Source organism: Hypomesus nipponensis, chromosome 24 (assembly GCF_054491055.1).
Source record: "Hypomesus nipponensis isolate SF chromosome 24, ASM5449105v1, whole genome shotgun sequence".
NCBI lineage: Eukaryota > Metazoa > Chordata > Actinopteri > Osmeriformes > Osmeridae > Hypomesus > Hypomesus nipponensis.
The window spans coordinates 4,105,592-4,130,155 of record NC_140384.1 but is presented as its reverse complement, the minus strand read 5'-3'; the positions used below and the strand labels follow the sequence as shown (position 1 = coordinate 4,130,155).

At 52.3% G+C, this 24,564-nt stretch overlaps 1 protein-coding gene across 5 annotated transcripts in view; it reads left to right on the top strand.

The window, feature by feature from the left end:
• The window catches only part of LOC146232781 (single-stranded DNA-binding protein 2), a 38,013-nt gene that overhangs the window by 4,107 nt on the left and 9,342 nt on the right, over positions 1–24,564 (top strand). For 2 of the 5 annotated variants that reach the window (XM_084690429.1, XM_084690428.1), the window contains exons 2-4: positions 13,776–13,848; positions 16,109–16,170; positions 16,597–16,681. In XM_084690429.1, coding sequence (XP_084546555.1) covers positions 13,776–13,848; positions 16,109–16,170; positions 16,597–16,681 — 220 coding nt within the window. Of the gene's footprint in view, positions 1–12,890; positions 13,089–13,775; positions 13,849–15,943; positions 16,023–16,108; positions 16,171–16,596; positions 16,682–24,564 lie in introns of those variants that run through there. The other 3 variants (XM_084690427.1, XM_084690426.1, XM_084690430.1) reach the window with 2 other exon arrangements.

Below are 24,564 nucleotides of genomic sequence, written 5' to 3'. Positions count from 1 at the left end.
AGTCAACGGCGGACACGCTGTGTGTAAACTGGCTGGGTAAGACCGTGTTTGCCGGGCTGCCAGGACCACAACGCTTTCTGCTGCTTCGTCCCTGTGGCCTCGCGAGGCCCTCTCCCTGTCTGCCTCGCAGGCTGCGCGTCGTGACGTTGTCACGGCGGCGATGGTGTCCCAGGCTCCCCTGGGATTCGTGCGAGAGTGAGTCACTTCACAGTGTCGTTCACACACACACACACACGCCCCGCACACAAACACACACTTAACAGTCTACGATTCCCATTCAATTAACCCCAGCATAAACGTCGAAATCCACTGACCCCATAGATTACGGCCAATTTGAGATCAGATTTGTAGAAATCCAAAGAAGGGGGGGAAAGAAAGAATTTGAGCATAGTTTATCAAAGCGGCCTTCGATGGCAGCGATAAGACTTTGACAAGGCTTTAATAGAAAACGGTGTTAACTTGCCACGCCGCCTGCCAAAAGGCCTCTTTTAACTGAGAGAGTCTCCCCGCTTGTTTGCCCATCATGTTCCCCTGCCAGCGATGAAGCTTCGGAGCCCGCCATCAAAGTAACCTCCCCTTCACAGATCCAGGAGAGAGGGCTGGCGGCCTGTGATCCACGCAGTCAGAGCAGGCGAGGTGTCAATCACCCAGAGAAGACCTCCCACATCAGACAGGAATCCCAGCAGGACGCCTAAGGGGCTCATGATACTGTGAAGTCAACCCTCTCTTCCCCACGCTCCAGCGCCCCCCCTCCCTCCCCTCCTTCCTCCCGTCGCCATCGGATAGCTCCAACGGATGGGGGGGGGGGGGGGATCACCGGGTGAGTCCCCTAGGACCCTTGAGACGTCCCCGAACGCCTCCCGTTGTTTAATGAGGACACGCTCCGACTACCCTCTCTGTCTCCTGTCTCTCCTCGCTCTCGTCACCTCACCCCGGCGCGGGCCTCGCTCATCGCCAAGGAGGGGGGGAGGGGGGGGGGGCGTAAATATGAGGTCGAAATCCCCCCCCTCCGACTCACATACACTTGGTGGTTTACAGTGCAAGGGTGTAGGTCTGTGTTGTGGTGTACGCCCCCTCGCCCCCCCCCTCCGCGCCCCCGCGTGTGTGTATGTGCGTGTGTACGGCAGCAGGCTTAAGCTTCGCGTGCGTGTTTGCGTATCACTGTCGCCGCTTCTCTCCATGTCGTGACTTCTGAATCCTGATCCTGGGAGTTAGCGGTAGTACTTGTGGTTTTGGCAGGAAGTTTTGTGTTGCCCCTGGTGACACCAAATCCTCGGGGCTGAGCCAGTAACTATAGTACATCGCGGTACTTGAACACTCCCTCGTGCAGCTTCCTGTAACTTGAGTTCAGCCTCGAAGTAAACGCAACACACATGCACGCATACACATACTCAGAGAGACCCACAGATAGCTCAGTACCACGCTTACAGTGTGTGTGTGTGTGTGTGTGGATGTGGAGGTCCATCTATTGTTTGAGTTTTGCAGTGCTGTTGCTGTTGTTGCTGAGTCCTTTGCTCCCCCCTGCAGTAGTTACATGGGGGGGGGGATCTCTCTCTCCCCGGTCTCTCTCTCTCCCTCGTACTGGCTCTCCCTTACTCTCTCTATCTCTCTTGCTTACCGTCACTCTCCCTCCCGCTTTGTCTCCCTCTGCCTCTCCCTTCCTCCCCCTCGCCCCCCCTCGCTCTCCCTCTCCGCTGATATTTCTCCATCATTGATATGCAAGCCGCGTCGCCCGGGCGCTAGCGCAAGGTTAAGCATGCGTGACGGCCAAGCTTAGGAACTGCCTCTGCCTCGCTCTCTCCCTCTCTCCCTCCCTCACCCTCCCTCTCTCCTCTTTCCTACCTACCTCCCTTCCTCCCTCCCGTTCTCTAGCTCGTTCTCACCCTGTTTCCCTTACTCACCTAACCCTTCTCGCTCTCTTTTTTTTTCTTCTTTTTTCCCCCTCTTCTTCCCTCTGTATCTCTCACAAATACTCGCTCGCTCCCCCCCTCCAGCTTGTTTGGCTCTCCCTCTCCCAGTGCCCCCCTCTCTCTGCCTAACTGCTTCTGTTCTGCGGCTTCTTTCCTCTCCTCTCGTCTCCTCTCCTCTCTCTATCTGCCAGTCCCTCAACCTGCCTCCCCTGCTTCCTCCACTCTTGAGCAATATCAGTTCTTTATTTGAATATTCCCGAAATGCCCTCACATGGTCCTGACACCCCAGCATAGAGAAGAGTCACCCATCCCCATAAACTTGTCTATGACGTTTTCTCCCCTTCGAACCAGGGCTGAGGGGCTGTAAATTGCACTGTCTGAGACCCGAATAGCAGACAGAAAGCTTTTGGCATTTATAATATCCACTTAATGTTATTTCTCAGTCAGGGAGAGAAAGAGAGAGGGAGAGAGAGAGAGAAGCAGGCAAATGCGATGACATCATTGGGTAGAGCCGGGAAACATAGAGTATTGTCTTTGATAAATGGCTTCAAGATTAGGAGGAAAGCACACGCTTAAAAAGGTCTTTAGAACATTCTGGATCTCGAACAACGACCCGTTCTTCTCTTTAATTGTGCCGCTCCACCATTGACTTTGACTTGCTGGGATCTATCGCTAAATGATTCTTGTTAAGTGGAATTTCTGCTAGTAGAGCGGCATAGTAGCAGGCAGGTAATCTCTGATCCCACCGGTGCAATGTCTAGGTGCTTCGGTGGAATTTTCTATTGTGGCTTCAACAATGGCCCTCTGCTCCACCTTGGGGCGGTAGGCCTGGCAGGAGAATGTTCCAGCTGCATTCCACGTCTCGCAGTCTAAGACATAGGCGTCGGCTTGGGTCAGGGAGGGGAATGCACTGTAACACGCACGCACGCACACACACACCCCACAGGGCATACACCGGAGGTGTGTGTGAGTGTGTGTTTTCTCCTCCAAGCACGTGTGGGTTGAAGTGAGATGCCGCTGTCAGTTGTGTCTCGTGTTATCATTCACTTTTCATTCGTTTCAAGATGACTCGTGTGGCCTACAGATCTTTCAGCGTGATGTGCCTCCACGTTTCCTGACTCAAGAATTCTGCAGCTTGCAAGGTTGTTCGTACAAGAGTGTCGTACGATGCCTCCAATATCAATAGTCGTAATTAAACTTAAATGATTATGCTGCAAGTTCATATTTATTGGAGTTGTTGGTGCACTAGAGAGTATATTCAAATTGTTTCCTTTACAAGCTTAACAAGGAAGTCGGCGTTGAATTCCTCTTTTTTTTCTTTCTCTCCTCTCTCTTTTCCTATTCTCTCCTCATCTCCTTTCCTCCCCTCTCCTATACTTTTCTCCCCTCCCCTCTCCTCCCCCTCCTCTCAGATAAGCTGGTATTTCCTGTTGTCTCAGACCCAGAGCATTGTTGTCCAGTCTTCTCGTGCAGGAGGGAGATTGAACCAATGAAAAAACAGCAATAGTTTTTCTTTAAAAACCTCTCAAAACTGCATCTCATTCTGCCAATCAAACACAGGAAGGTACTGGTGTTTTATGTTTTCTCTCCCCCCCCCCCCTCTCTCTCTCTCTCTCTCTCTCTCTCTCTCTCTCTCTCTCTCTCTCTCTCTCTTGCTCTCTCTCGCTCTCTCTCTCTCTCTCTCTCTCTCTCTCTCTCTATTTCCCGTTGTGTACTTTTCCTGTTCCTAATTGCAATTGTAGTCATTGGGGCTTTTTTTCGGGAGGGGATGTGAGTGAGTGTGGTTTCCTGCCAACCAGACGTCCAAGACGGAGAGCTGAGCTCCGGCGCTTCATCACGTCGCCACACAGGCCCCTGAGCTACCATATTGCTTTGGATAACCGGCTCCTGAAAAGGCTAGCCTCAGACTGCACTGTCCCTCTGGCTCCGAGTTCCTATCCTCCTCCTTCACCAAATTGGGAACAGATGAGGAGAAGTCCCAGTCTTTCAACTTCCATTTGAAACCAGCTGCAGATGTTCACATGGCTCTCACAGGGTAGGATGTCCATCTGCGTCGCCGCGCATCTTAAGAAGGATCCTAGCCCCGAAAACCGAAATCGAAATCCAAAAGCCTGAAGGTTTACCTCAGACCAGGAAAACGAGTGTGTGTGTTCGACGAGTCTATCGCAAGGGGCGGCGGAGGGTTTCAGCCGGACTAGAAAGCAGTTCTGTAATGAGTCGAATAATGTAGAAGCCCCGTAATTACTGACCTTTGGCCTCCTTTGGGGCGGGCCGTGGAGAGGGGGTGGGGGGGGGGTGGGGGGGGCGGGAATTGTGGGAGCTGGAGTTAATGAAAGGTAAACAGAAGGGCTGTGCTGAGGTGTGCCAAAGAATACAACGCGCCCCTCCCCCCCCCCTCCCCCTCGCTCAGGATATGAGCTCCATTCTCTCGACTTATGTGTGACGTTTAGCTCCTTACCGTCAACATTCCTTGTCCTTTGGAGTCGGGGGTTTGTGGGTTCACGGCCCCTCTGCCGTGAAGCTTTGGACTGGATCTGTCCTCAAAGGGGATGTCCACGGTGCGTTAAACGTACAGTATAGTACACAGACCGTACGCGCCCCGTGACCGTACCCACGTTCGACCAACTCTAATCCGGTCATGCTGGCTTTTTTAAGACGACGGCTATTTGGCTTTGTAGCGAGCTGTGCTCTGCTGCGCGGTATTGAACTGTGTCGAATGTCAAGCACGGTAGCCACGTCTCCTAGCCTGGCCTCCGCCGCGAGTTGTGCGGGGCCTGTTCAGAGGTTCTGACAGGCCAGTTTTAGAAAGCACCAGCCAGCCAGTCATCCAGCCAGTCAGCCAGCCAGTCATCCAGCCAGCCAGTCATCCAGCCAGTCATCCAGCCAGCCAGTCATCCAGCCAGTCATCCAGTCATCCAGCCAGCCAGTCATCCAGCCAGTCATCCAGTCATCCAGCCAGCCAGTCAGCCAGCCAGCCAGTCATCCAGTCATCCAGCCAGCCAGTCATCCATCCAGTCATCCAGCCAGCCAGTCATCCAGTCATCCAGCCAGCCAGTCATCCAGCCAGTCATCCAGCCAGCCAGTCATCCAGCCAGCCAGTCATCCAGCCAGCCAGTCATCCAGCCAGTCATCCAGTCATCCAGCCAGCCAGTCAGCCAGCCAGCCAGTCATCCAGTCATCCAGCCAGCCAGCCAGCCAGCCAGACAGACAGTCAGCCAGCCAGTGGAGTCTGGCAGACAGGCCTTTAGCCTGTTTGCTGCGATTGAGAGGGATGAAGGCTAGTACAAACATTTACACAGCAAAGCAGTGCAAGCCGCTCTCCGCGGAGACAAAACCCCCCCAAAAAACCTGAGTGGGCATCCAGGCTGATTTTTATTTATTTTTATGAAATCAAAAGTCACCGCCTGTTGGGGTGTGAGTGGCTCTCCTCAGGCTGTTTTAAAAGTGGGATTAGGAACGCTTGCTTTGTTAATCTTCAAAGCTGGAAAGTTTCAGTCTTCCAAGTCTCTACCATCAAGAAGATTATATGATTGAGGGTGCGAGTGACCAACTGATGTGAGTACTTTCGTGTTGCATGGCCTCTCTCTCTCTCTCTCTCTCTCTCTCTCTCTCTCTCTCTCTGTCTCTCTCTCTGTCTCTTTCTCTCTCTCTCTCTGTCTCTCTCTTTCTCTCTCTCTGTCTCTCTCTGTCTCTCTCTCTCTCTTTCTCTCTATCTCTCTCTCTGTCTCTCTCTCTCTCTTTCTCTCTCTGTCTGTCTCTGTCTCTCTCTCCTCTCTCTCTGTCTCTCTCTCTCTCTTTCTCTCTCTCTCTTTCTCTCTCTCTCTGTCTGTCTCTGTCTCTCTCTCTCTCTGTCTGTCTCTGTCTCTCTCTCCTCTCTCTCTCTCTCTGTCTCTCTATCTGTCTCTCTCTCTCTCTCTCTCCTCTCTCTCTGTCTCTGTCACTCTCTCTCTCTCTATCAGCCATTAGAGGACCCTACAGGACTTAAGGAGGTTAATGGCGATTATAGATATAACATGTGACCATCAGCAGAAATGCCAATTAGAAATGCATCAACAGACAGCTACCGCCGGTGAAGAATTTGATGGAGAGCCATTACGCTCACGTCGTTACGAGAAGATGCGAACAAATTGCCAAGCCGAAGCATGCTGACGTACCAACAGGCGTCCAGTTTCTACACACGCTTGCTGCGTGGAAATGGAAAGCCTATCATTTCAACATTGATCAGCGTATCGAGTTCTGGAAGCTTGATGATTGATGGATTTGAAGTTGTGTGTGTGTGTGTGTGTGAATATCGTTTTCAGTGTGGTTATTTGTACAGAGAAAGCCGGCTGACTAGATCAAGTCCAACACCGACCCTGGCCTCAGCAGGTATGAACGTATCAGAATACCGTCCTTTACAGGAAACCCATCATCCCAGCTGTTGACCCTCAGCTAACATAACAAAGACACTCACTGCGAGAGGTTTGGAACTGGGCTTCAATACTGGCATATATCAGCTGTAAACACTGCGACCATTCGGAAGATGTCGTGGGTGACAGTTGCGTCCGTTTACTGGTAGCTTCCTGTAAGCCTGATGTGGCGTCGTTGTGGCGTTCGTCTGCGGTGCGCCGTGGTGTCTGGACGCAGATCAGATTCTCCCTGCTCGCAGACACCGTCCCCTGGCCTGTTGCTGTTGTCGTCCTCTGGTTTTGTTTTTCCCCCCGTGCCCCTCCTCCCTCCCTCTCCTCCATCCCTCCCCCCTCCCTCCCTCGCCCAGGTCCCCATCATTAATCATTTACCATCCCTCTCTCTCCCTCTCTCTCTAGTACTTTCTCCCTCTCTCTTGTTTCGCGCCCTCTCACTGGCTCTTGTTTTTCTCCCCCGTCTCTCTCGACGCTCTCCTTTCTGTCTCGCGCATCGTGTGCCCCCCCCCCCCCCTCTCTCTCTCTCTCTCTCTCTCTCTCTCTCTCTCTCTCTCTCTCTCTCTCTCTCTCTCTCTCTCTCTCTCTCTCTCTCCCCCTCCCTCCCTCCCTCTCTCTCTCTCTCTCTCTCTCTCATGCTCTCTGCTCCTCCCACTCTCCCCCTTCCTATCTTACATCTTTCTTCACTCTTATATTACCCATCTTTGTCCTTCCCTCAACATTATCAGCATGGTGATCTTGCTCCTAATCTTCCCATCTCTCCCTTTAACTTCCTTATTGTGGGTTTTTTTTACAGTAATTTCTCACAGTCTTTGCCTCGGCATCTTTTCGCGTCTGCGTCACGTCCTGATACACTTTACTGTGTGTGTGTGTGTGTGTGCGAATCTGCATATGCATGTGTGTGGCAATGTGTGTGAGTGCATGTGGCTGTACAGTATGTGGTGGCGCGTGTGTGCTCGCGCCCGCGGGGGTTCACGCGTGCAGGTTTCCGACGGGCGCGCCCGCGGCTCCGCGCGCGATCGCCGTGGGGAGACGGCCAGGAGAATTTCTCTAATAAGACAAAGGCGAGGCCCAGCACGGGACTAACGATGCATTCAGCGTCTATTTACTCACTTGTTCTCCCCCCCCCTCCCCTCCCCCGCTCCCTCCTGCTCTCCCGTGGAACAGCAAGACAATACTCTTCCCTCATGAGAAGAGAATAGGGATTACCACCACGCAGAATGTCCCCCCTCCACCCCCGTCCCCTCCCCCCACCAGGTGAGCTTGTCCTGCCCCTGTGTGTGGGCGGCAGGACGCCCGCTTGCCGTCCCCCGCACCCGGGGAGGGGTGGGTGCCACGTCAGCCTCCTGTTGATATACCTCGAGCTCGGCGCGGCTGCCGCCGTCAGCCCGTTGTTTCCTCAAGCCCCGCGCTCGATGAATTATTCAGCATCGTAATGGCTCTATATTTGTCGTTGTTTATTGCATCGTACGTCCCCCCCCCACCACCACCACCACCCACCTTCCATCCCTCCCCCGCGCCAACCATCTCCCCCTCCAATCTCCCACTCCACTTTGCTGCCTGGCCGAGCCACTCCGCCCAGAGAGGATGCTCCACTCTAATGAATGAAGTCAAGTCATTTACTGGGCCTCTTAATGGCACATAAAGCAGCCCAGGCCTGATTAATCAAGCAAAGTGTTTGGCTCTCGCACAGGGGGCCATCCTCAGCAGGACTCTCTCTCTCTCTCTTTGCTCCCTCATCTATACCTCTCCCCTCTCTCTCTCTCTCTCTCTCTCTCTCTCTGTCCATCCCTGCTCTCTCCTTTCTATATTTCTCTCTGTCTCACTGGCTGGCCGTGTCTTCTTTAATGAGCAGGGTCCCTCTTCCTCCCCTGGCTCCCAGCCTCGCCCTGCTGCCAGGTGGGAGGGGGGGGGAGGGAGATGGGGAGCCCTGAAATGGTGGGCCCCTGCTGTTCTTGGGCACGATCACGCCCGGGGAGTTTGGACGCTATTCGGGACCTGAGCGACTGGAGGGCGGGGCTATGCTGGCCTCGTGCGACTTGAAAGTTGTCTTATTGAAAGGCGTGAAGGATTAGGGCCCTCGTGCCGTTGCTTACACAGCTTTTGTGGCAGGTGGGAGTCATGCGTCGTTAAAGCTCACATTACACTTTTGCTCGTTTTACAATACCGCTGCACACTCCCATCCAGACTCCAGTATCTCTATAGATGGTACTGTAGCACTCTGATTTCAAGTCACTTCCTTTATCTGCAGTAACGTAAGGTTGGAGAGGCAGCGGAGATTATGACTATCATTCAGGCTATTGTCCGAGACAAAGACCACGGAGGAGGTAATTACAATGTGTTCCAACTGTGGGGCTTTAATGAGAACAGGCGAGGTCCACCTACGAGTTTCCCCTCAGTGAAGGCTTTTTCACCGAGCTCATGAAAACTCTTCATTCAGACCCTGCTGTCGAAATCGAAATCAGAATCTGGGGATCTTCTTCTCATGAGCTGCCCCCCCCCCCAGTTTGTCAGTGGGTGCTTGTGAGTGCAGGAAATCGGGTATTCTTGTGCGAGGGAGGAGACAAGAGAGAGTTCTCCCCCAGTTGTCTGTTCCACAGCAGATTCGGTGCTCATTTGCACCCAGCCAACCCAGCAGGGGTCCGCCCTGATTCGGAGCCCGCTCCCTCAGATCCTTCACCATTACAATATGAAAGTTTCCAGACCTCAGGAGTATTCATCGTGGGACTCCCCCCCTCCCCGCTTCCCCTCTTCCCCTCAGACCTCCAGAGTCTGTCTTCCCTCCCTCCCTCTAATCCCCAACCTTCACCCCCTTTCCCTCACCACAACCTTTCATCTCGTCGGCAAATAAGGGGGGTAATTCAGCAGGCCCTGCAGGGCTTTTCTGAGGCCTGTGATCCAGCTGTTGGGGCTGGGGGGTGTCCAACCACCCCCCCCCTCCCCCCAACAAAACACACATTCCCACGCGCACACCCTCACACATCATTGAACCCATCCTTCGATGGCGAGGGTCACTTGGGTCCACGTGGCGCTGAGGTCCTCATGGCCTCGGCCCTGTGCCGGCGCTTCAATCCTTCTCGTCGACCAAGTTCTCTGGCGCCCCCAGGCATCCTGATATGTGCCTGGTCGAGAAATATCACGTTTGACCCCACGTCCAGGACGTCCAATAAATGTGATATTGGCCCGAAAGAGCCCGCGTCATTCTGTTGTGATGTGTGGGATATCTCTCCTGCCAGCTTCTAATCAGTGTGGCAGTAAATTGCTTAGTAGCGATCCACTGGTCCCGAATGCTGATATTCTAAAGTAGGTTAATTTCTCCCCCCCCCCCCCCCCCCCCCTTGCTGAGATGTGCCGAAACAGCGGGAGCAATCTCTCCTCCTCCTCCCCCGCTCTCTCTCTCTCTTTGTTGCCGTTCAGTGACGAAGACGGTACGAGGAGTCGACGGTGTTTCATCTCCTTCACCTCCGTCGGGCTCCCGGTCGCTAGCGAGCCGCTCTGACTCGTGCACTGCGGCCTCAGGTCGGTCGCCGGGCGAGGGAACAACCTTGTCTCCCAATTAGTAGAGACCGGAGACACAAGCACTTGAATTTGAAGGGGAAGGGGGTCATTGGAACACACACACTCGCGTGCGTGCTTGCGTACACACACACACACACACACACAGGGTATGAGGTCTGAAGCGTTCTTGGAGAGAAATTCAAGTGGAAGTTCAAAATTAGAAGAGATATTTATGTTGACATGTATTGGTTGTTTTTCTCAAAGGATTGCTTCGGGGACGACTGCACGCTTCCTTTCACAAAGACAGCCTCCAATGCACGTACACACAAGGACACAAGCAGAGGTGACAAACACTTGATCTCTTTTCAATCAGGACGGGCACTGTAATTAATGCAAAGTGCTTATTCCCCGTTCAGATTTAGCTGGGGTAGACGTGTCAGGAAAAACAGTGTCTGCCTGGTTTGACAAAGAAAAGACGTCTCCCCGAGCAACTAGAAAAGATGCTTTTGTGCCGATAGGCTTACGTGCGACTCGAAAATGATTTGAATGTGTTGATTGTCTCCAATCACCTCTGGTCTCACGTTTTCCCCTGAAGCAATCTCAGCAGATTAGAAGGTGAGGCTGGGAGAGGACGGCTTTGTGTTTTCGAGAATCGTTGTGCGTTGCTTTGGTGTGGAGCTTTTATCGTGTTCGCAGTGCCAGGCCAACATGGAGGGAGCCTCTCGCTTATCTCTCTTTGACAGTTTGAGGGGCTCTTATCGAGCAGGAATTGAAGTGCGAGCTCGAGAAATTAAAAAGGATAGTTAGACTTTTGTATCCGGGACGCTTCTCGAATTCTTACTTGGGGAGGAAAAGTTTGGTTGAGTTTTTCCACTTTTGGAAGTGACTTCAGCTCCCGTGGTTTTCTGGAAATCAGTCAAACTTTTAATTCCGCCTAAGTTCGTGTCAATGTGTTTGGTGATGTGACTTGAGTGTGTGTGTGTGTGTGTGTGCTGGCATTCTCTACAGAAAGACTCGGAGAGAGCCAGGTTTAATAAGTATGATTTATAGGTGTATTTTTTTGCCAAGCCTCGGTGCATTTAAACCTTTTTAGGTCGGGCGCAGTAGCTCTGCCGGGAGAATTACCACGTCTTCACACTTCTGCGCACCCCCCCCTTCCTGTTCTCTCCTTTCATCTGTGTTCCTCCACTTATATCACTTCCTCCTGATACCTCCTAATCTCCCCCCCCCCCTTCACTCCTCTCGGCTTACCTCCCATCTGCCTTCCCTACCTCTGTCTTTCTCTCTCTCTCTCTCTCTCTCTCTCTCTCTCTCTCTCTCTCTCTCTCTCGCACCTCGCTCTCGCCTCTCGCTTTGATGCGTGTCAAAGGTCAGCGCTGACCCTTAGCTGCTGATCTGAGGAATCTCGCGGGCCAATCAGTGCTCTTCACGACAGCCCCCAGACAGGAAGCTTGCCATTCACACGGCTCGAAGGGGGAAATGGGCCGTTGTCATCAAGACAGCAATCACAGCCAGACACAGGGAAAGACTTCCATGACAGTATTAGCCAGAGTTCAGACTGTATTTGTGGACCCATCATTGTAAGTTTATAAATCCTATTTTAACATATCCTATAATAACAGGTCATTTAGAATTGATACACACACACACACTTTTGATGAACCACTAGAATATACTTGGCAGCACGTTTGGAGTGAGTGTGTAAATCAGGAAAGCGAGTGACAGAAGAATCATCTTGACACTCAGAATAGTGTCAGACAGTCAGGCAGACCCTGCATGTACAGAGACCTAACACAGCCAGGAGAACATGCCATGTTTTATTCATGTGCTGTCGTCGAGGTGTCAAGAGTTTTGTCAAGCTGCTCATTGTTCTGTTAACCTTGTCCCTTTACCACACTCCGTCTCCCACACTCTCTCTCTCTCTCTCTCTCTCTCTCTCTCTCTCTCTCTCTCTCTCTCTCTCTCTCTCTCTCTCTCTCTCTCTCTCTCTCTCTCTCTCTCTCTCTCTGTCTGTCTCTCTCTCTCTCTCTCTCTCTCTGTTTCTCTCTCTCACTCCGTCTGGTTAAACAGCGCGACGGGAGTCTTTCATAGTCCATCCCTTCATCATCACAGAGACAAGGCCTCTCACGAAAGACAACAGCGAGGCCGAGAGAAAGCGGGAGAACACGTCAGGTATAGAGGCCGAGCGAGTGAGCGTGGAGGGAGGCGGGAGAGCGGGACCAGAGAGGCCGTCTGAGAAAGAGACAGAGGGAGAGACAGAGAAACAGACAAAGACAGAGAGACAGACGGAGGGAGGGAGGGAGGGAGAGAAGAGAGAATCGAGTGTTGGAGGGAGAGAGACGGTCACCTGTGCGGAGCCGGCAGAGGTGTGCAGTCCATCATCTCCAGACAGGCAGACAGGAATGTCTGCTGGGTTATTTTTATCCTCAGGAGCCGTCTGGGCAAGAGGGACCTGCTGCACTGCATACACCTCGACCAATCACGGTGTCGCACTGGTCCCTCAACCAACCCTGGTTAGTTGCAAGTCCCTAAACCAACCCTGGTTGGTCACTGGGCTCATAGCCAACCCTGTTCAGAACAAATGTTCCTACAGGGACATGAAAGTATTTCTTATCTGATCTTATCTTTCTTTTTCTTTTTTATTGTCACTGTTTCTCAGGCAGTCCTGGTTAGTCACTGATTTAATTTACATTTGATCCATTCATCATTTATCCAAGCAATGTTCAAATAGTGTATAAACTAAGTACAGCTGCAGATCAAGGATCAGAAGGACCCAGCTCTACAGTGTTTGGGTGGTCAGAGTCAAACAGTCTACATTTATCAACGCAAAGTAAACCACGTGAACAAAAAAAGAATCCCACAGCGAAGAATAACATCTCAATTCCTTAAAGTACAAAACATATGGACGAGCAGACATTTACATTTGAAATACCCCAGTGCATGAACGATGGGTCACAGAGCAGCGCGTCACGTGACTCCAGAGGGGATCCCTCACCGAGCGTCGTCATGAACCTTTTCACGCCAAAGGATCATCCCTTCTCGGTCACCTCAGAACCGCGCTCGCCACACACCCACAGTGGGACCGGACATTCCTATCAAACGGATGACCCATGGCGTAAACGTGCGCCATAGAGTACAACACTCCTGTATCGTGTTCTGCAGGGGGAGGCCGAGGGAACTGTTATCCAGAGGCCATCCGCTCTACGTCGGTGTTGCGTACAAGGATCCAGTAGATCACCCCCCTCGCCTCGCCTCGCCTCTGTCCATAGCCAAGCGCTGGGTAAAGAATCGATAAGAAGAATCAAGACTGCAATTAATCCCATGTGTGTGGGGGGGGGGGCAGTGTGTTTTAGGGATGGGAGGGGGGGGGGCAGTGTGTTTTAGGGATGGGAGGGGGGGGGGGGGAGCCAGTGTGTTTTAGGGATGGGAGGAAGGGCCCGGGGGAGGGTGGGACAGAGATAGCTATCGAGAAAGTGTGCCTTTCTCTCTCTCTCTTTCTTTTTCTCTCACTCCCTCTCTCTCTCTCTCTGTGTAAGGATCTCAGCATGCTTAGTATAATACGCGCCAGCAAGTCTTATCACCCAGGATATTCACTTCCACCAGAGAAGCTGTTATTAATACATTCTACAACGCAAAACTCTTAGGTACAGTAAAAAAAAATTACGAGTTGAGCAAAAACGCTTTAATGAAATGAATAGACTAAACAAACTTTTGCACTTTGATACTGCCACGCAGAGTTCATAAAGAACAGTACTATATGTCAATGCATAATACAAACCATGAGTAGCATATTGGTGTCAGGGTGAACTGACAGTCTACATCTAAAGAGAGAGGATCCTGTCGATGATTCCAGTCTAGGTGTGTCGCTCCTAGAGCCGCGACCTCACCATGTACCCGGCGACCTGCATGTTGTCCTTCCTACGCGACGCCCCGCTGACGTTCTCTCCCTGTCTTTCTCTCCGCGCAGGTTAGCTCTCTACGTGTACGAATACCTGCTGCACGTGGGCGCACAGAAGTCAGCACAGACCTTCCTGTCCGAGGTAAGATTGTGTGTGTGTGTGTGTGTGTGTGTGTGTCCATTGTCAGGGGGCAGGGCCGGTCCATCTCCTATACAGTGTCCGGTAAGCCGCGGTCTGTGGCGCTAATTGAATGAGGCCGCCCCACAGTGCTGAGCCGGCACAGCACGGCAGAGCGCAGCAGGCAGGAAGGGGAGTGTTCAGGCTCCTCTTTCTGGGATTGGGACGGCTCTCACCGCTGCCTCACAGCTCCGCCGGCCTGCTGACTAAGGCGCAGTCTTTTTAGGCAGCGAGTTCTCTCTCTCTCTCTCTCTTTAATGCGCTCTCTCTCTTACCCTCTCTCTTTCGCTCGCTCTCTTTCTCTTTCTTTCACTCTCTATTTCAGTCCATGTCTCACTTTCTCTTTCTCTATTTTGCTTTTTTCTCTCCCTTCCTCCCTCTTTTTGTCTTCTCTCTCTCTCTCTCTCTCTCTCTCTCTCTCTCTCTCTCTCTCTCTCTCTCTCTCTCTCTCTCTCTCTCTCTCTTTCTCTGTACTGGTGTGTCCCTTAAAAGGGAGGAGGATGAAGAGGAGGTGAAGATAGTGGGTGGAGGAGGTTTTCATCTGGCATGCTCCTGTCTCCTCACACAACACACAAAACACACACACACACACACACATACACACACACACACACACACCCTTTCCTCTCTGGCATCCAGTGGCGTATTACCCTGACTCTTTTCCGGAGATGGGAGGAGATGAAAAGGAATGGCAGCAGGGTGGGGAAAGCATTAGCTGAGAAGCAACGTGTATAAACACAACCACCCACATGCACGCACACATACACACAAACACACACACACACACACGTAGCCATGCAGCAGGGTAAACAGTCTGCCTGAGTAGAAGGGAGGAGCAGAGCGTTTTAAGGTCTGTCATCCATTAAATATGTTGTTTACCTCCTACATGTGTTTACACCTCCAGACTGAGGGAAAACCGACAAAAGAGACAGCCATGGAAATAGATGCGGGGACAGAGACAGGGAGACAGGCCTGGAGACAAGCAGAGAGACAAGCAGAGAGACAAGCAGAGAGACAAGCAGGGAGACAAACAGGGAGACAAACAGGGAGACAAACAGGGAGACAAGCAGACAGACAAGCAGACAGACAAGCAGAGAGACAAGCAGAGAGACAAGCAGACAGACAAACAGGGACAGAGCCAGGGAGACAAAGACAGAGAGACACAGAGACATAAACAGTCACTGGACCGGACGGCGCTGTCATATACCGTGGCCGAGATCCTCGAAGGCTGAAGAATCCTCGCGTGAGCAGTCACGGCGGGTCGTTTGTCATTTTCAGAGACCCCCCCCCCCCCCCTCCCTCCTAGCATTTCTAGACGAACGGTCCACAGAACGACAGTGGTTGAGAGGGGGGAGGCCGGGGCACAGTGAGGTCCGGTGGAGGCTGGGTTGGAAGTGCCCGGCCTCGGGCCCTTACGCTGAGGGTGACGTCCCTCCGAGGGCCAGCCTAAACAATCCCACCACAGTCGCTCCCATTGTGTAGCGCTTCCTCCCCCTGGCCTGCCCGCTCACCACCGACGCCCCGTCATGTGACTTTGCCATGTGACGCCGGTGGCGTGCCCGGCTTGAACTGGCCCACCTCTGTGTGTGTGTGTGTGTTGGGGAGTGTGTGTGTTGGTGAGTGTGTGTGTTGGTGAGTGTGTGTGTATGGTCTTTTCAGAGGGTGACGTCAGTGCTTGCGTGTGGGTCATTGGCTCCTCGCCCTTGTGTCGATGCACAGGAGGTGGTAGTCTTCTACGCCTCCTCTCAAGAGAGAGAGAGAGAGAGAGAGAGAGAGAGACCAGGACAAGACTTCTTTGGAAGTGAACACAAGGCTGACTGTGAGTGGGTTCCAGGTGTGTGGGCTGAACCGGGCCCTGGTGGGGCTGCTCAGGCTCGTACATGTCTGCTGTGTGCTCAGCAGCGAACAATGGGCCTTACAGTCTGCGCCTACTGGTGACTGTGCACGCGCACACGCGCACACACATACGCACACACATGCCTAGTGTACAGACCCAAACTCCCACACCGTGTCAGATTGTGTGGATCGAGATGAAGATTAGATATGGAGTAGCTTTGAGGTCGCATGCATTCTTGTGTAGACATCATTCATCTTGAGATCAGTGATTATTCTGTCGGTGTATGACACGTGTGTTGTGGGTGTGTATCCAGTAGCTTTTCACAAGGTTTCTCCAACGATCTTCGTCCTCCACGTGTTCATCTTCTCCTTTTGTTCCCCCTGGTAGATCCGATGGGAGAAGAACATTACGTTAGGAGAACCCCCAGGGTTCCTCCACTCCTGGTGGTGGTAAGTGACCGTCTGCTGTCCCCTTGCTTGACATCCTCTCCTCCCCCTCCCTCCTCCCCTCTCCCCTCCTCCCCCCTCCCCTCCTCCCCTCTCTTCTCCCCCCTCCCCTCCCCCCCTCTCTTCTCCCCCCTCCCCTCCTCTCCTCCCTTCCTCCCTTCGTGTCCCCCTCTCCCCCTCCTCCCCCCTCCTCCCCTCCCCTCCTCTCCCCCTCCTCCCTTCATCTTCCCCCCTCCTCCCCTCCTCCCCTCCCCCCCTCCTCTCCTCCCCTCTCCTCCCCTCTCCCCTCCCCTCCCCTCCCCTCCCCCACTCCACTCCCCAACCCTCGTCCAAACCCGTCACCATGCAGTTGTAATGAGGGTTGCGCGGTGCGTCTGGTGGTCCGTGTGAGCGTGCCGTCACCTGACGGGGCTCCCCGCTCTGTTGCAGTGTCTTCTGGGACCTGTACTGCGCCGCCCCCGAGCGGAGAGAGACCTGTGAACATTCGAGTGAGGCCAAGGCCTTCCACGACTACGTGAGTCCTCCACGGGGCCCCTCTCCCCTCTCTTTTTGTTTCTCCTGTCTGATTCTCCTTCCGTATCTGAACCCTCAACTTCACTTCCTCGTTCCGGGGCGTTCAACGCCGTCGGTCGGACACGCGATTGGTCGGCACAGGCGTGGGTGAACCCGGCATTCTAACACGTCACTGACGCGCGGCGGTTTTCGCCCGATTCATCTGTTAAACGAGCACGAGGGGGTGCTGGCTGGGGTCGCCCACAGACGAGGCAGAAACTGGAGGGTGGGAGTGGGTTGAGGGGGGGAGGAGATGCGAGATGGAGGGAGGTGCAGGAGGGTGCCAGGGTTGAGATGAAGGAAGGAGATCTGGTGGACGGTGGGGTTTTACTTCTTGGTCTTGGTCTGACTGCTTGTGTTTCAGCGTGGTGTGTGTTTATCCAGAGGTCTCTGTGGGGAGGGACCGGGGGACTGCGTTCTGAGAAGCCCTGCAGGTTTGGCTCTCTCTCTCTCTCGCTCTCTCTCTCTCTCTCTCTCTCTCTCTCTCTCTCTCTCTCTCTCTCTCTCTCTCTCTCTCTCTCTCTCTCTCTCTCTCTCTCTCTCTCTCTCTCTCTCTCTCTCTCTCTCTCTCTCTCTCTCTCTCTCTCTCTCTCTCTCTCTCTCTCTCTCTCTCTCTCTCTCTCTCTCTCTCTCTCTCTCTCTCTCTCTCTCTCTCTCTCTCTCTCTCTCTCTCTCTCTCTCTCTCTCTCTCTCTCTCTCTCTCTCTCTCTCTCTCTGCCTCGGTCCTGCTTAAGTGGAGGATCCTGCTCTGTGGACACTCTCCCCTCTTACTGAGGAGATGGGAGTGTGTTGGTGGGGACAGGGAGACACATTGTAGGGGTTTGTGGTAGAGGTACAGTTTGTGTGTGTGGAGTGTTATGTGTGTGTGAGAGGTGACGTGACTGTGCATGCTGGTGTGTGGTATAGCTCCAGTTTGTGTGGCATCAAGGAACAGGGAGCCAAGATGGGTTGTGGTGTTTGTGTATTAGGGTTTGTGTGTGTGTGTCTGTAAATGCTGCTGCTCATGCTATGCGATGATGATCTGAGTGATGAAGAGCCACTTGGGGAACGAGGCAGCAGCACTGTGATGATGTCATCCTGGCTCCGGGGAACAAGCTGGAGGGCAGCACGACCTCAGAGAGGAGGGAGGGAGGGAGGGAGGGAGGGAGGGAGGGAGGGAGGGAGGGAGGGAGGGAGGGAGGGAGGGAGGGAGGGAGGGAGGGAGGGAGGGAGGGAGGGAATGAGAGGGAGGGAAAAGGAGGGCAGGCGACTGAGAGAGGGAGACAAACTGAGAGAGAAAGATAGGGGGAAGTCAGAAGACAGATGGAGGCTGGAAAAAAACTGGGGTGGAGAGAAAGAGAGAAGACTGAGGAGAAATAATGATCTTTTAGAAAGAAAGAAAGAAAGAAAGAGATGGCAGAGTAAAGCAGGTAGCAGTGTGATGTACAGTACAGATCAATTCAACTTCAACAACTCTACAAATAGATCACAGAAATGCCTCAATTAAGAGGAAGGCCGGCTTCGCTTGATGAATGGGGCAAAGGCCACCAAATCCAACCCACTTTCTCGTTTCCTTGTTTGGAATGTAATCAACGCTTTGTAATTGGAATGCGGGTCACTTTCAATTAACTGTTGTGAGGCATTAGAGATTCTCTGATCAAGTCAGGCCCTCCACAAATATATCTGCAGCTCAATTATAGAAAACAATTATAGAGAACGTCGTTGGTAAAAGAACTAAAACACGTTGATTTGATGGGCACATCGTTTGCTCCAGTCTTCTGAGGCTGATGAAGATTTTAATCAGATATTTACTTGTAATTATTTTTAGATAGCTAATTACAGAGTGCACGTCTAATGACTAGTGGGTGACAGTGATGGCAGTCTTTTACGTAACGGATTCAATTTAGTTTGACAAAGGCTTCGGTTTTGAATTGGGACCACTATCTTACGTTATATCACTGAATGGTCGGATATTTGCGTGCCCTCTGTGTGTGTGTGTGTTGGGGTATGTTAAAATGTTTACTGCTTTGGTAGTCTACTGTACAGAATGTTTACAACAGTGGAGACTGTACACTTCCAGGAAGTGGAACGCTGATCAAGTGAAAAGCAGAAGGGACGAAGCCTGATAAATGAGAGGCCGTACCGTATTGATTTTCATTTTTAGACAGGGCTTTTCAGGCAGGGGAAAAAAAGCATTTACAGTTCTGTTAAGTGCCTTGTAAATTGTGTTCTCAAAGCTAAATGAGCTCATTCCCTTTGCAAAGGGCCCATGCGGTCCTAAAAACAAAGCTATGTTTACATTCTTTCACTTGCCCCCGGAAATGGCTCTGCACTGCAGAAATTCTGCGTGTCGATCCCTTTGACGTCGTACGTTTGAGGCCAACGAGAGCGATGGCTGTCGACACAGAACGGTTCCGCCGACAGCGAACCACGTCGTCGACGTGTCGTGAACATGCAGGTGGCTGTCATCCGCCCAGCTCGAGATGTTCACCTCGGAGCCGTCAGGCTGAACGCGTGCCCACGGGCAGCCAGCTCTGGTGTTCCAGGGGACACTTGGCTCTCGTCTTCCTCTCCCTCTCTCTTATCGGGACTTATCTGAACTCGTTTCAGCCCGACTGCGAGGACCCGACCACAAACAGGAGCCGACGAAACCCCATGAAAAGAGAAGTCGTGCCAGCATGAAATTGCCTGTAAGACCTATGAAATCAACCCATGCATGTTAGCAAGGTTATTTTTCTTCCCCAGCTTTGGGTAGAAATTGGCATTTAACACTCCCGATTGCTCACTGGAAAATGCCACATTTTATTAAGGCTATAAGTTACATGGGACAGTGTGTTTATGCTTTTTTGGGGGGGGAGTTTGTTCAGTCCTGTGTTCTGTTGTGTACTATATGTGTTCTGTGTGTGATCTGTTGACTGTCAGCACAAGTACTGAATGTGAGGAGGAGAGCCATTGGGCTTGAAAAGACACAAACAAGTGCTGATCAGGCAGACAAACACAGACAGACAGGCTGGCTGGCAGGCTGGTTTGCAGGCAGGCTGGCTGGCTGGCTGGCTGGTTGGCTGGCTGGCTGGCTGACAGACAGACAGACAGACAGACAGACAGACAGACAGACAGACAGACAGACAGACAGACAGACAGGCAGGCAGGCAGGCAGACACAGACAGGCAAGCAGGCAGACAGACAGACAGACAGACAGACAGACAGACAGACAGACAGACAGACAGGCAGGCAGGCAGGCAGGCAGGCAGGCAGGCAGGCAGGCAGGCAGGCAGGCAGGCAGGCAGGCAGGGTAGTGCAGAGGGGAGTCTCTGTAATCTCAATGTGGTATTCCTTTGTGGTCTCCCTGTTTGGCATCACTGTGTAGTGTTACTTTGAGAGCGATACAAGTGGATGTCACTGCTGACACTGTGCTGCTGTGGAGGAGAGGGGATCAAGAACGAGTGCCAAAGGCAAACCTCCTCTGACAAAACGATCTGCCTCAAAGTGCCACATGGCAAACATGCACACCAACAGAAATATCCATTTACACACACGCGCGCGTACACTCTACGCGTCTCTTTGTTTCTTGCTCTCTTCCTCTCTGTCTCTCTCTTTCTCTCTCTTTCTCTCTGTCTCTCTCTTTCTTTCTGTCTGTCTCTCTCTTCCTCGCTGTCTCTCTCTTTCTCTCTCTCTACCATACACGCACAAACACGCTGATCAGTAATAACATAATGGCATGCATGTTCCACGACAGTAGGTACATATACTTTTTCTGCAGAAAACTAAGCACACACACACACCCCTACACACACACACACACACACAGGTGTGTATCGACCCTTTTGGCAGGCATCCAGGAACACTGGGGTGTGCCAGTACGAAGGGTTTGGTTGTCTGTCTGACAACCGAAACACCCTTCTAACTGAAAACACCCTTGTCCTGAAGTGACCCCGTAACACACACACGATCCACATACACACACTATACACACATATACATTGACACACACTATCCAGGCACACACACACACACACACACACAGGAAGAGAAACTCGAAGACACACACATACTTGAAGTACATATGCACACACACACACATGCACACACACACTCGTGTTCGTGGGGAGGGGCTATTTTGGCCTGCTGTGCAGTTTTCCTGCCTGCGAGAACGTGTCTCTGAGAGCGAGTGCTTTTCTGCAGCTGAGATTGACCTCATCACTGTTCTCCCTCAATGACACCCCCCGATTGGCTACCAGAACCGGCCACCAGTGTTAGAGAACACACACAGACACACTGCACACCTGTATTCACAAACCCCAATGTCTTCCTGTTGGGGAGAAATGTTTACATGAGGTAATCAGAGTGTTGGACATTAAGGTTCGTGTCCTGCACTTGAAAAGGCTTGTTGTGTCGTCATCAGTGTGCAAGCCTTTCTCCAGCAGGAGTGTGTATCTCTGTGTATTTCAGTGTCTGTCTCTCCTCTGTGACTAGCAAAGGGAGACGTTCCTGCCTCAAAGCATTGTGGGTACCAAGCTGATTCCACCCAGCTTTGGACCAATGAGGGGGGGTCAGAGGGACCCCGAGTCTGTTTCCAGGGCAACAGAGCCCATCTTCCATCTCGCCTCTCCTCCCGCTTCCTAGCCAGAGAGAGGAGAGGAGCAATGTGGAAGGTGACTCACAGCAGAATCATTGCCATGGCGATGGGCGATGGGGAGCGGAGCTCGAGGGAAAGAGAGCATTCAGATGGCCGCGTCTGTTGGTGACCACGCTGTAACAGAAAGCAACATTCTGCCAAGTGAAACGCTCACCATCTTCATCTAAACCCGTACATAGACATTGTTTAGTAACCCCTTTGGATCCAGGTGCTTGTAATAAGGGATAGTTAATAGGTTATAAGGGCTTGGTGAGCTAGTTAGTGTTATTAACACGCAATGTGAATGAGCAGCTTAAGAGGGCCTGATGACCTGTATGCTATTATTAAATCTTACATTGTCTTATCACTCATATTCATGTCAAGAAGCATCTTATAAGGGAATAATGATCTATGAACTAAAACGTATTCCAAGCACCTGGGTCTGAAGCCTTACCAACATGTCTGTCTTTATTTTTGTAATTGCAAACGGAGAACGAGAACAGGAAACGGTCCTCGGTTTTTCCTCCCTCTCTCTCTCCCTCTCTCTCTCTCTCTCTCTATTTCTGTCTTTCTATCTGTTTCGCTTTGGCTCTCTTTGTCTCTCTCTCTCTCTCTCTGTTTCTCATTCCTTCCCTCATCCCTTGTTAAGTAGCTCCCAGGAGTGTGTATTTTCCACTGGTGCGCCCTGTCGAGTGGCGTCACACACATGTTCGGACATGTCGCCCGGGCGCGTGCGCGCGTGTCCGTGCGCGTGTGTGGGAGTGCTTCTCAGGGTTGGAGAGTCGGGACTACAGCGGACAAACCGGCACGAGAGGCAGAGGAGGTGGACGGAGGTGGCAAGGACGCAGGCTGGGTGGAGTGTCGTCTCTTGACCCCAACTCACCTCAGGGTGGGGGACCGCCGTAGGAGAAGACTCCCCCGGTCTTATCAGGCTCTGTCCCTGAGGTTAGAGGAGGCCACAGCAAGCCTCTGACACGACGAGCTTGGCTTGGCCGGGCTACTGAGGAGAGGGAGTTGTCGGCGAGGGGGCGCGGAGGAGAACGTTTTCCGGAGGTCTGTCGTCCTGTCACATGCTCTCCCAAAGCCCTGACGCATCCAGTCTCGCGTGTCGGCATACGACACCGTCGTTCTGTAGCTTAGTTGGAGCTGTCTGAGTTAACGTGATGTCGCGTCATGGAGATTTCCAAGCTGGGTCTCCACTTCTGTGGGACGTCTCTCTTCTCTCTCTGCTCTTTTCTGTCAACCTCTCCTCTCTTCTCCTCTTCTTCTTTCCTTCTTCTCCTCTCTCCTCTCCTCTCCTCTTCTACTCTCCAGGAGAAGAGATTTCTTCCTCTCCTCTCCTTTCCTGTCCTCTCGCCTCTCTTCTCCCTTCCTCTCCTAACCTCTCTTCTCCCCTCCGCTCCTAACCTCTCTTCTCCCCTCCGCTCCTTACCTCCCTTCTCCCCTCCGCTCCTAACCTCTCTTCTCCCCTCCGCTCCTTACCTCCCTTCTCCCCTCCGCTCCTTACCTCTCCTCTCTTCTTATCTTTCAAAGGGTTGGATGGTCAGGTCAGATAGGAGAGCAATACTTCTTATCAGCCTTCGTGTGACTATCAGCTGCTGTAAATCTCACTCTGTCTGTGTGTGTGTGTGTGTGTGTTCTCACCAGGTCCATGGCCACACCTCTCATATTATACCGTCCTGGCTTTACGATCAGAGACTTGTTTATGACGCCGGATAATGACATCAGTAATAAAAGTAATGCAGCCAGGGCCCACACCACATCTTTCAGTACTGCTGACACCGGCCTACCAACGATTACCTGACATTGGCCCCGGCACCCATTGTCTTGTCATTACAGCTGCAGTGACTCTAATGACTCTAATGCCTCATAATAACTCCACAGCAGTGCCTGGTGTGTTTGGTGGGGGTTATTATGTGAAGGGAGAGGGAGGGAGGGAGGGAGGGAGGGAGGGAGGGAGGGAGGGAGGGAGGGAGGGAGGGAGGGAGGGAGGGAGGGAGGGAGGGAGGGAGGGAGGGAGGGAGGGAGGGAGGGAGGGAGGGAGGGAGGGAGGGAGGGAGGGAGGGAGGGAGGGAGGGAGGGAGGGAGGGAGGGGAAGCTGGACATCGTTTTTATTCTTTCTGCTGTATGTCTTTCATCTGTCTGTCTGTCTGTCTCTCTTTCTCTCTCTCTCTCTCTCTCTCTCTCTCTCTCTCTCTCTGCTCTGGTCTCTCCTGTTGATCACCTCTGATGGACAGCCAGCAGATATCTCCAGCAACACAATAATGGATGTCCGTTGTGAATGTGCACAACTGTGAATCCCCATTGTAGACCAACGGAAATGCTGCGAATGTACAACCATGCTGTACGTGCGGGAATGTTGACCGCCGGTGTCCGTGGCCACACGGGACAGGACACACATGGGCACTCGCGCGCACGCACGCACACACACACACACACACACGGGCACATGTTCACACACACCCATGACACAGACTGCGGATTCAGCACTGTACACTAAGTCTGTCTCTCTTAAAAGGGTATCACGCCAGGCATAAAAGGCAGACTGCAGTATGTGTTTTTTCAATCATTTCATATTTTATTCGGTAGGTATTTCTTACTAAACCATAGGTTGGAATTCTAATTCGAAGACAGACTCACTCCGGGGGAAGAGAGAGCGGGGAGGGAGTGTTTTTTGGAGGAGAGAAGCTGTGAATGTCTGGGGTTGATATTCAGGCTTTTCTGCCTTGAAATGTGAAAGTGAGTTTGGCTGTGGATCGGAGCGTGGAGCGTGTGCGGAGACCCGACTTGGTCGCCATGGGAGACGCTGAATAATGCATGGTTAAAAGGCCGAGGAGGACTATAATCTTTGGCAGCACTGGCACATGCAGCACCCCTGCCGTCTCCAGACTCCACGGCTCAAAGTTCTCCAGGTTCGGGTCTATAGTCTGCTTCATGTTCTTCGCGAAAGCCTCTCTGCTCCTGTTCACACAGTATGGCGACACACACACACACACACACACACCAATCCATTATGTATGGTGAATCGTTACCCCGTAGTAATTCAATCCCTTTTGACCACAGGTTGTTAGGCTTAACTTGAATCAATGACACCTGCTTCTGCAGTCCTCTTCATAAAGCCAGGCGTGCGTTAGTGTGTGTAACATGTGTGGGTATGTGCATGTCATAGCCTTGTGTGTGTGTGTGTGTTCTGTGTCTGTTTGCGAGTGACAGCCATTTTTTCCATTTCCTTCTCCCTGGTCCAGGAAGCG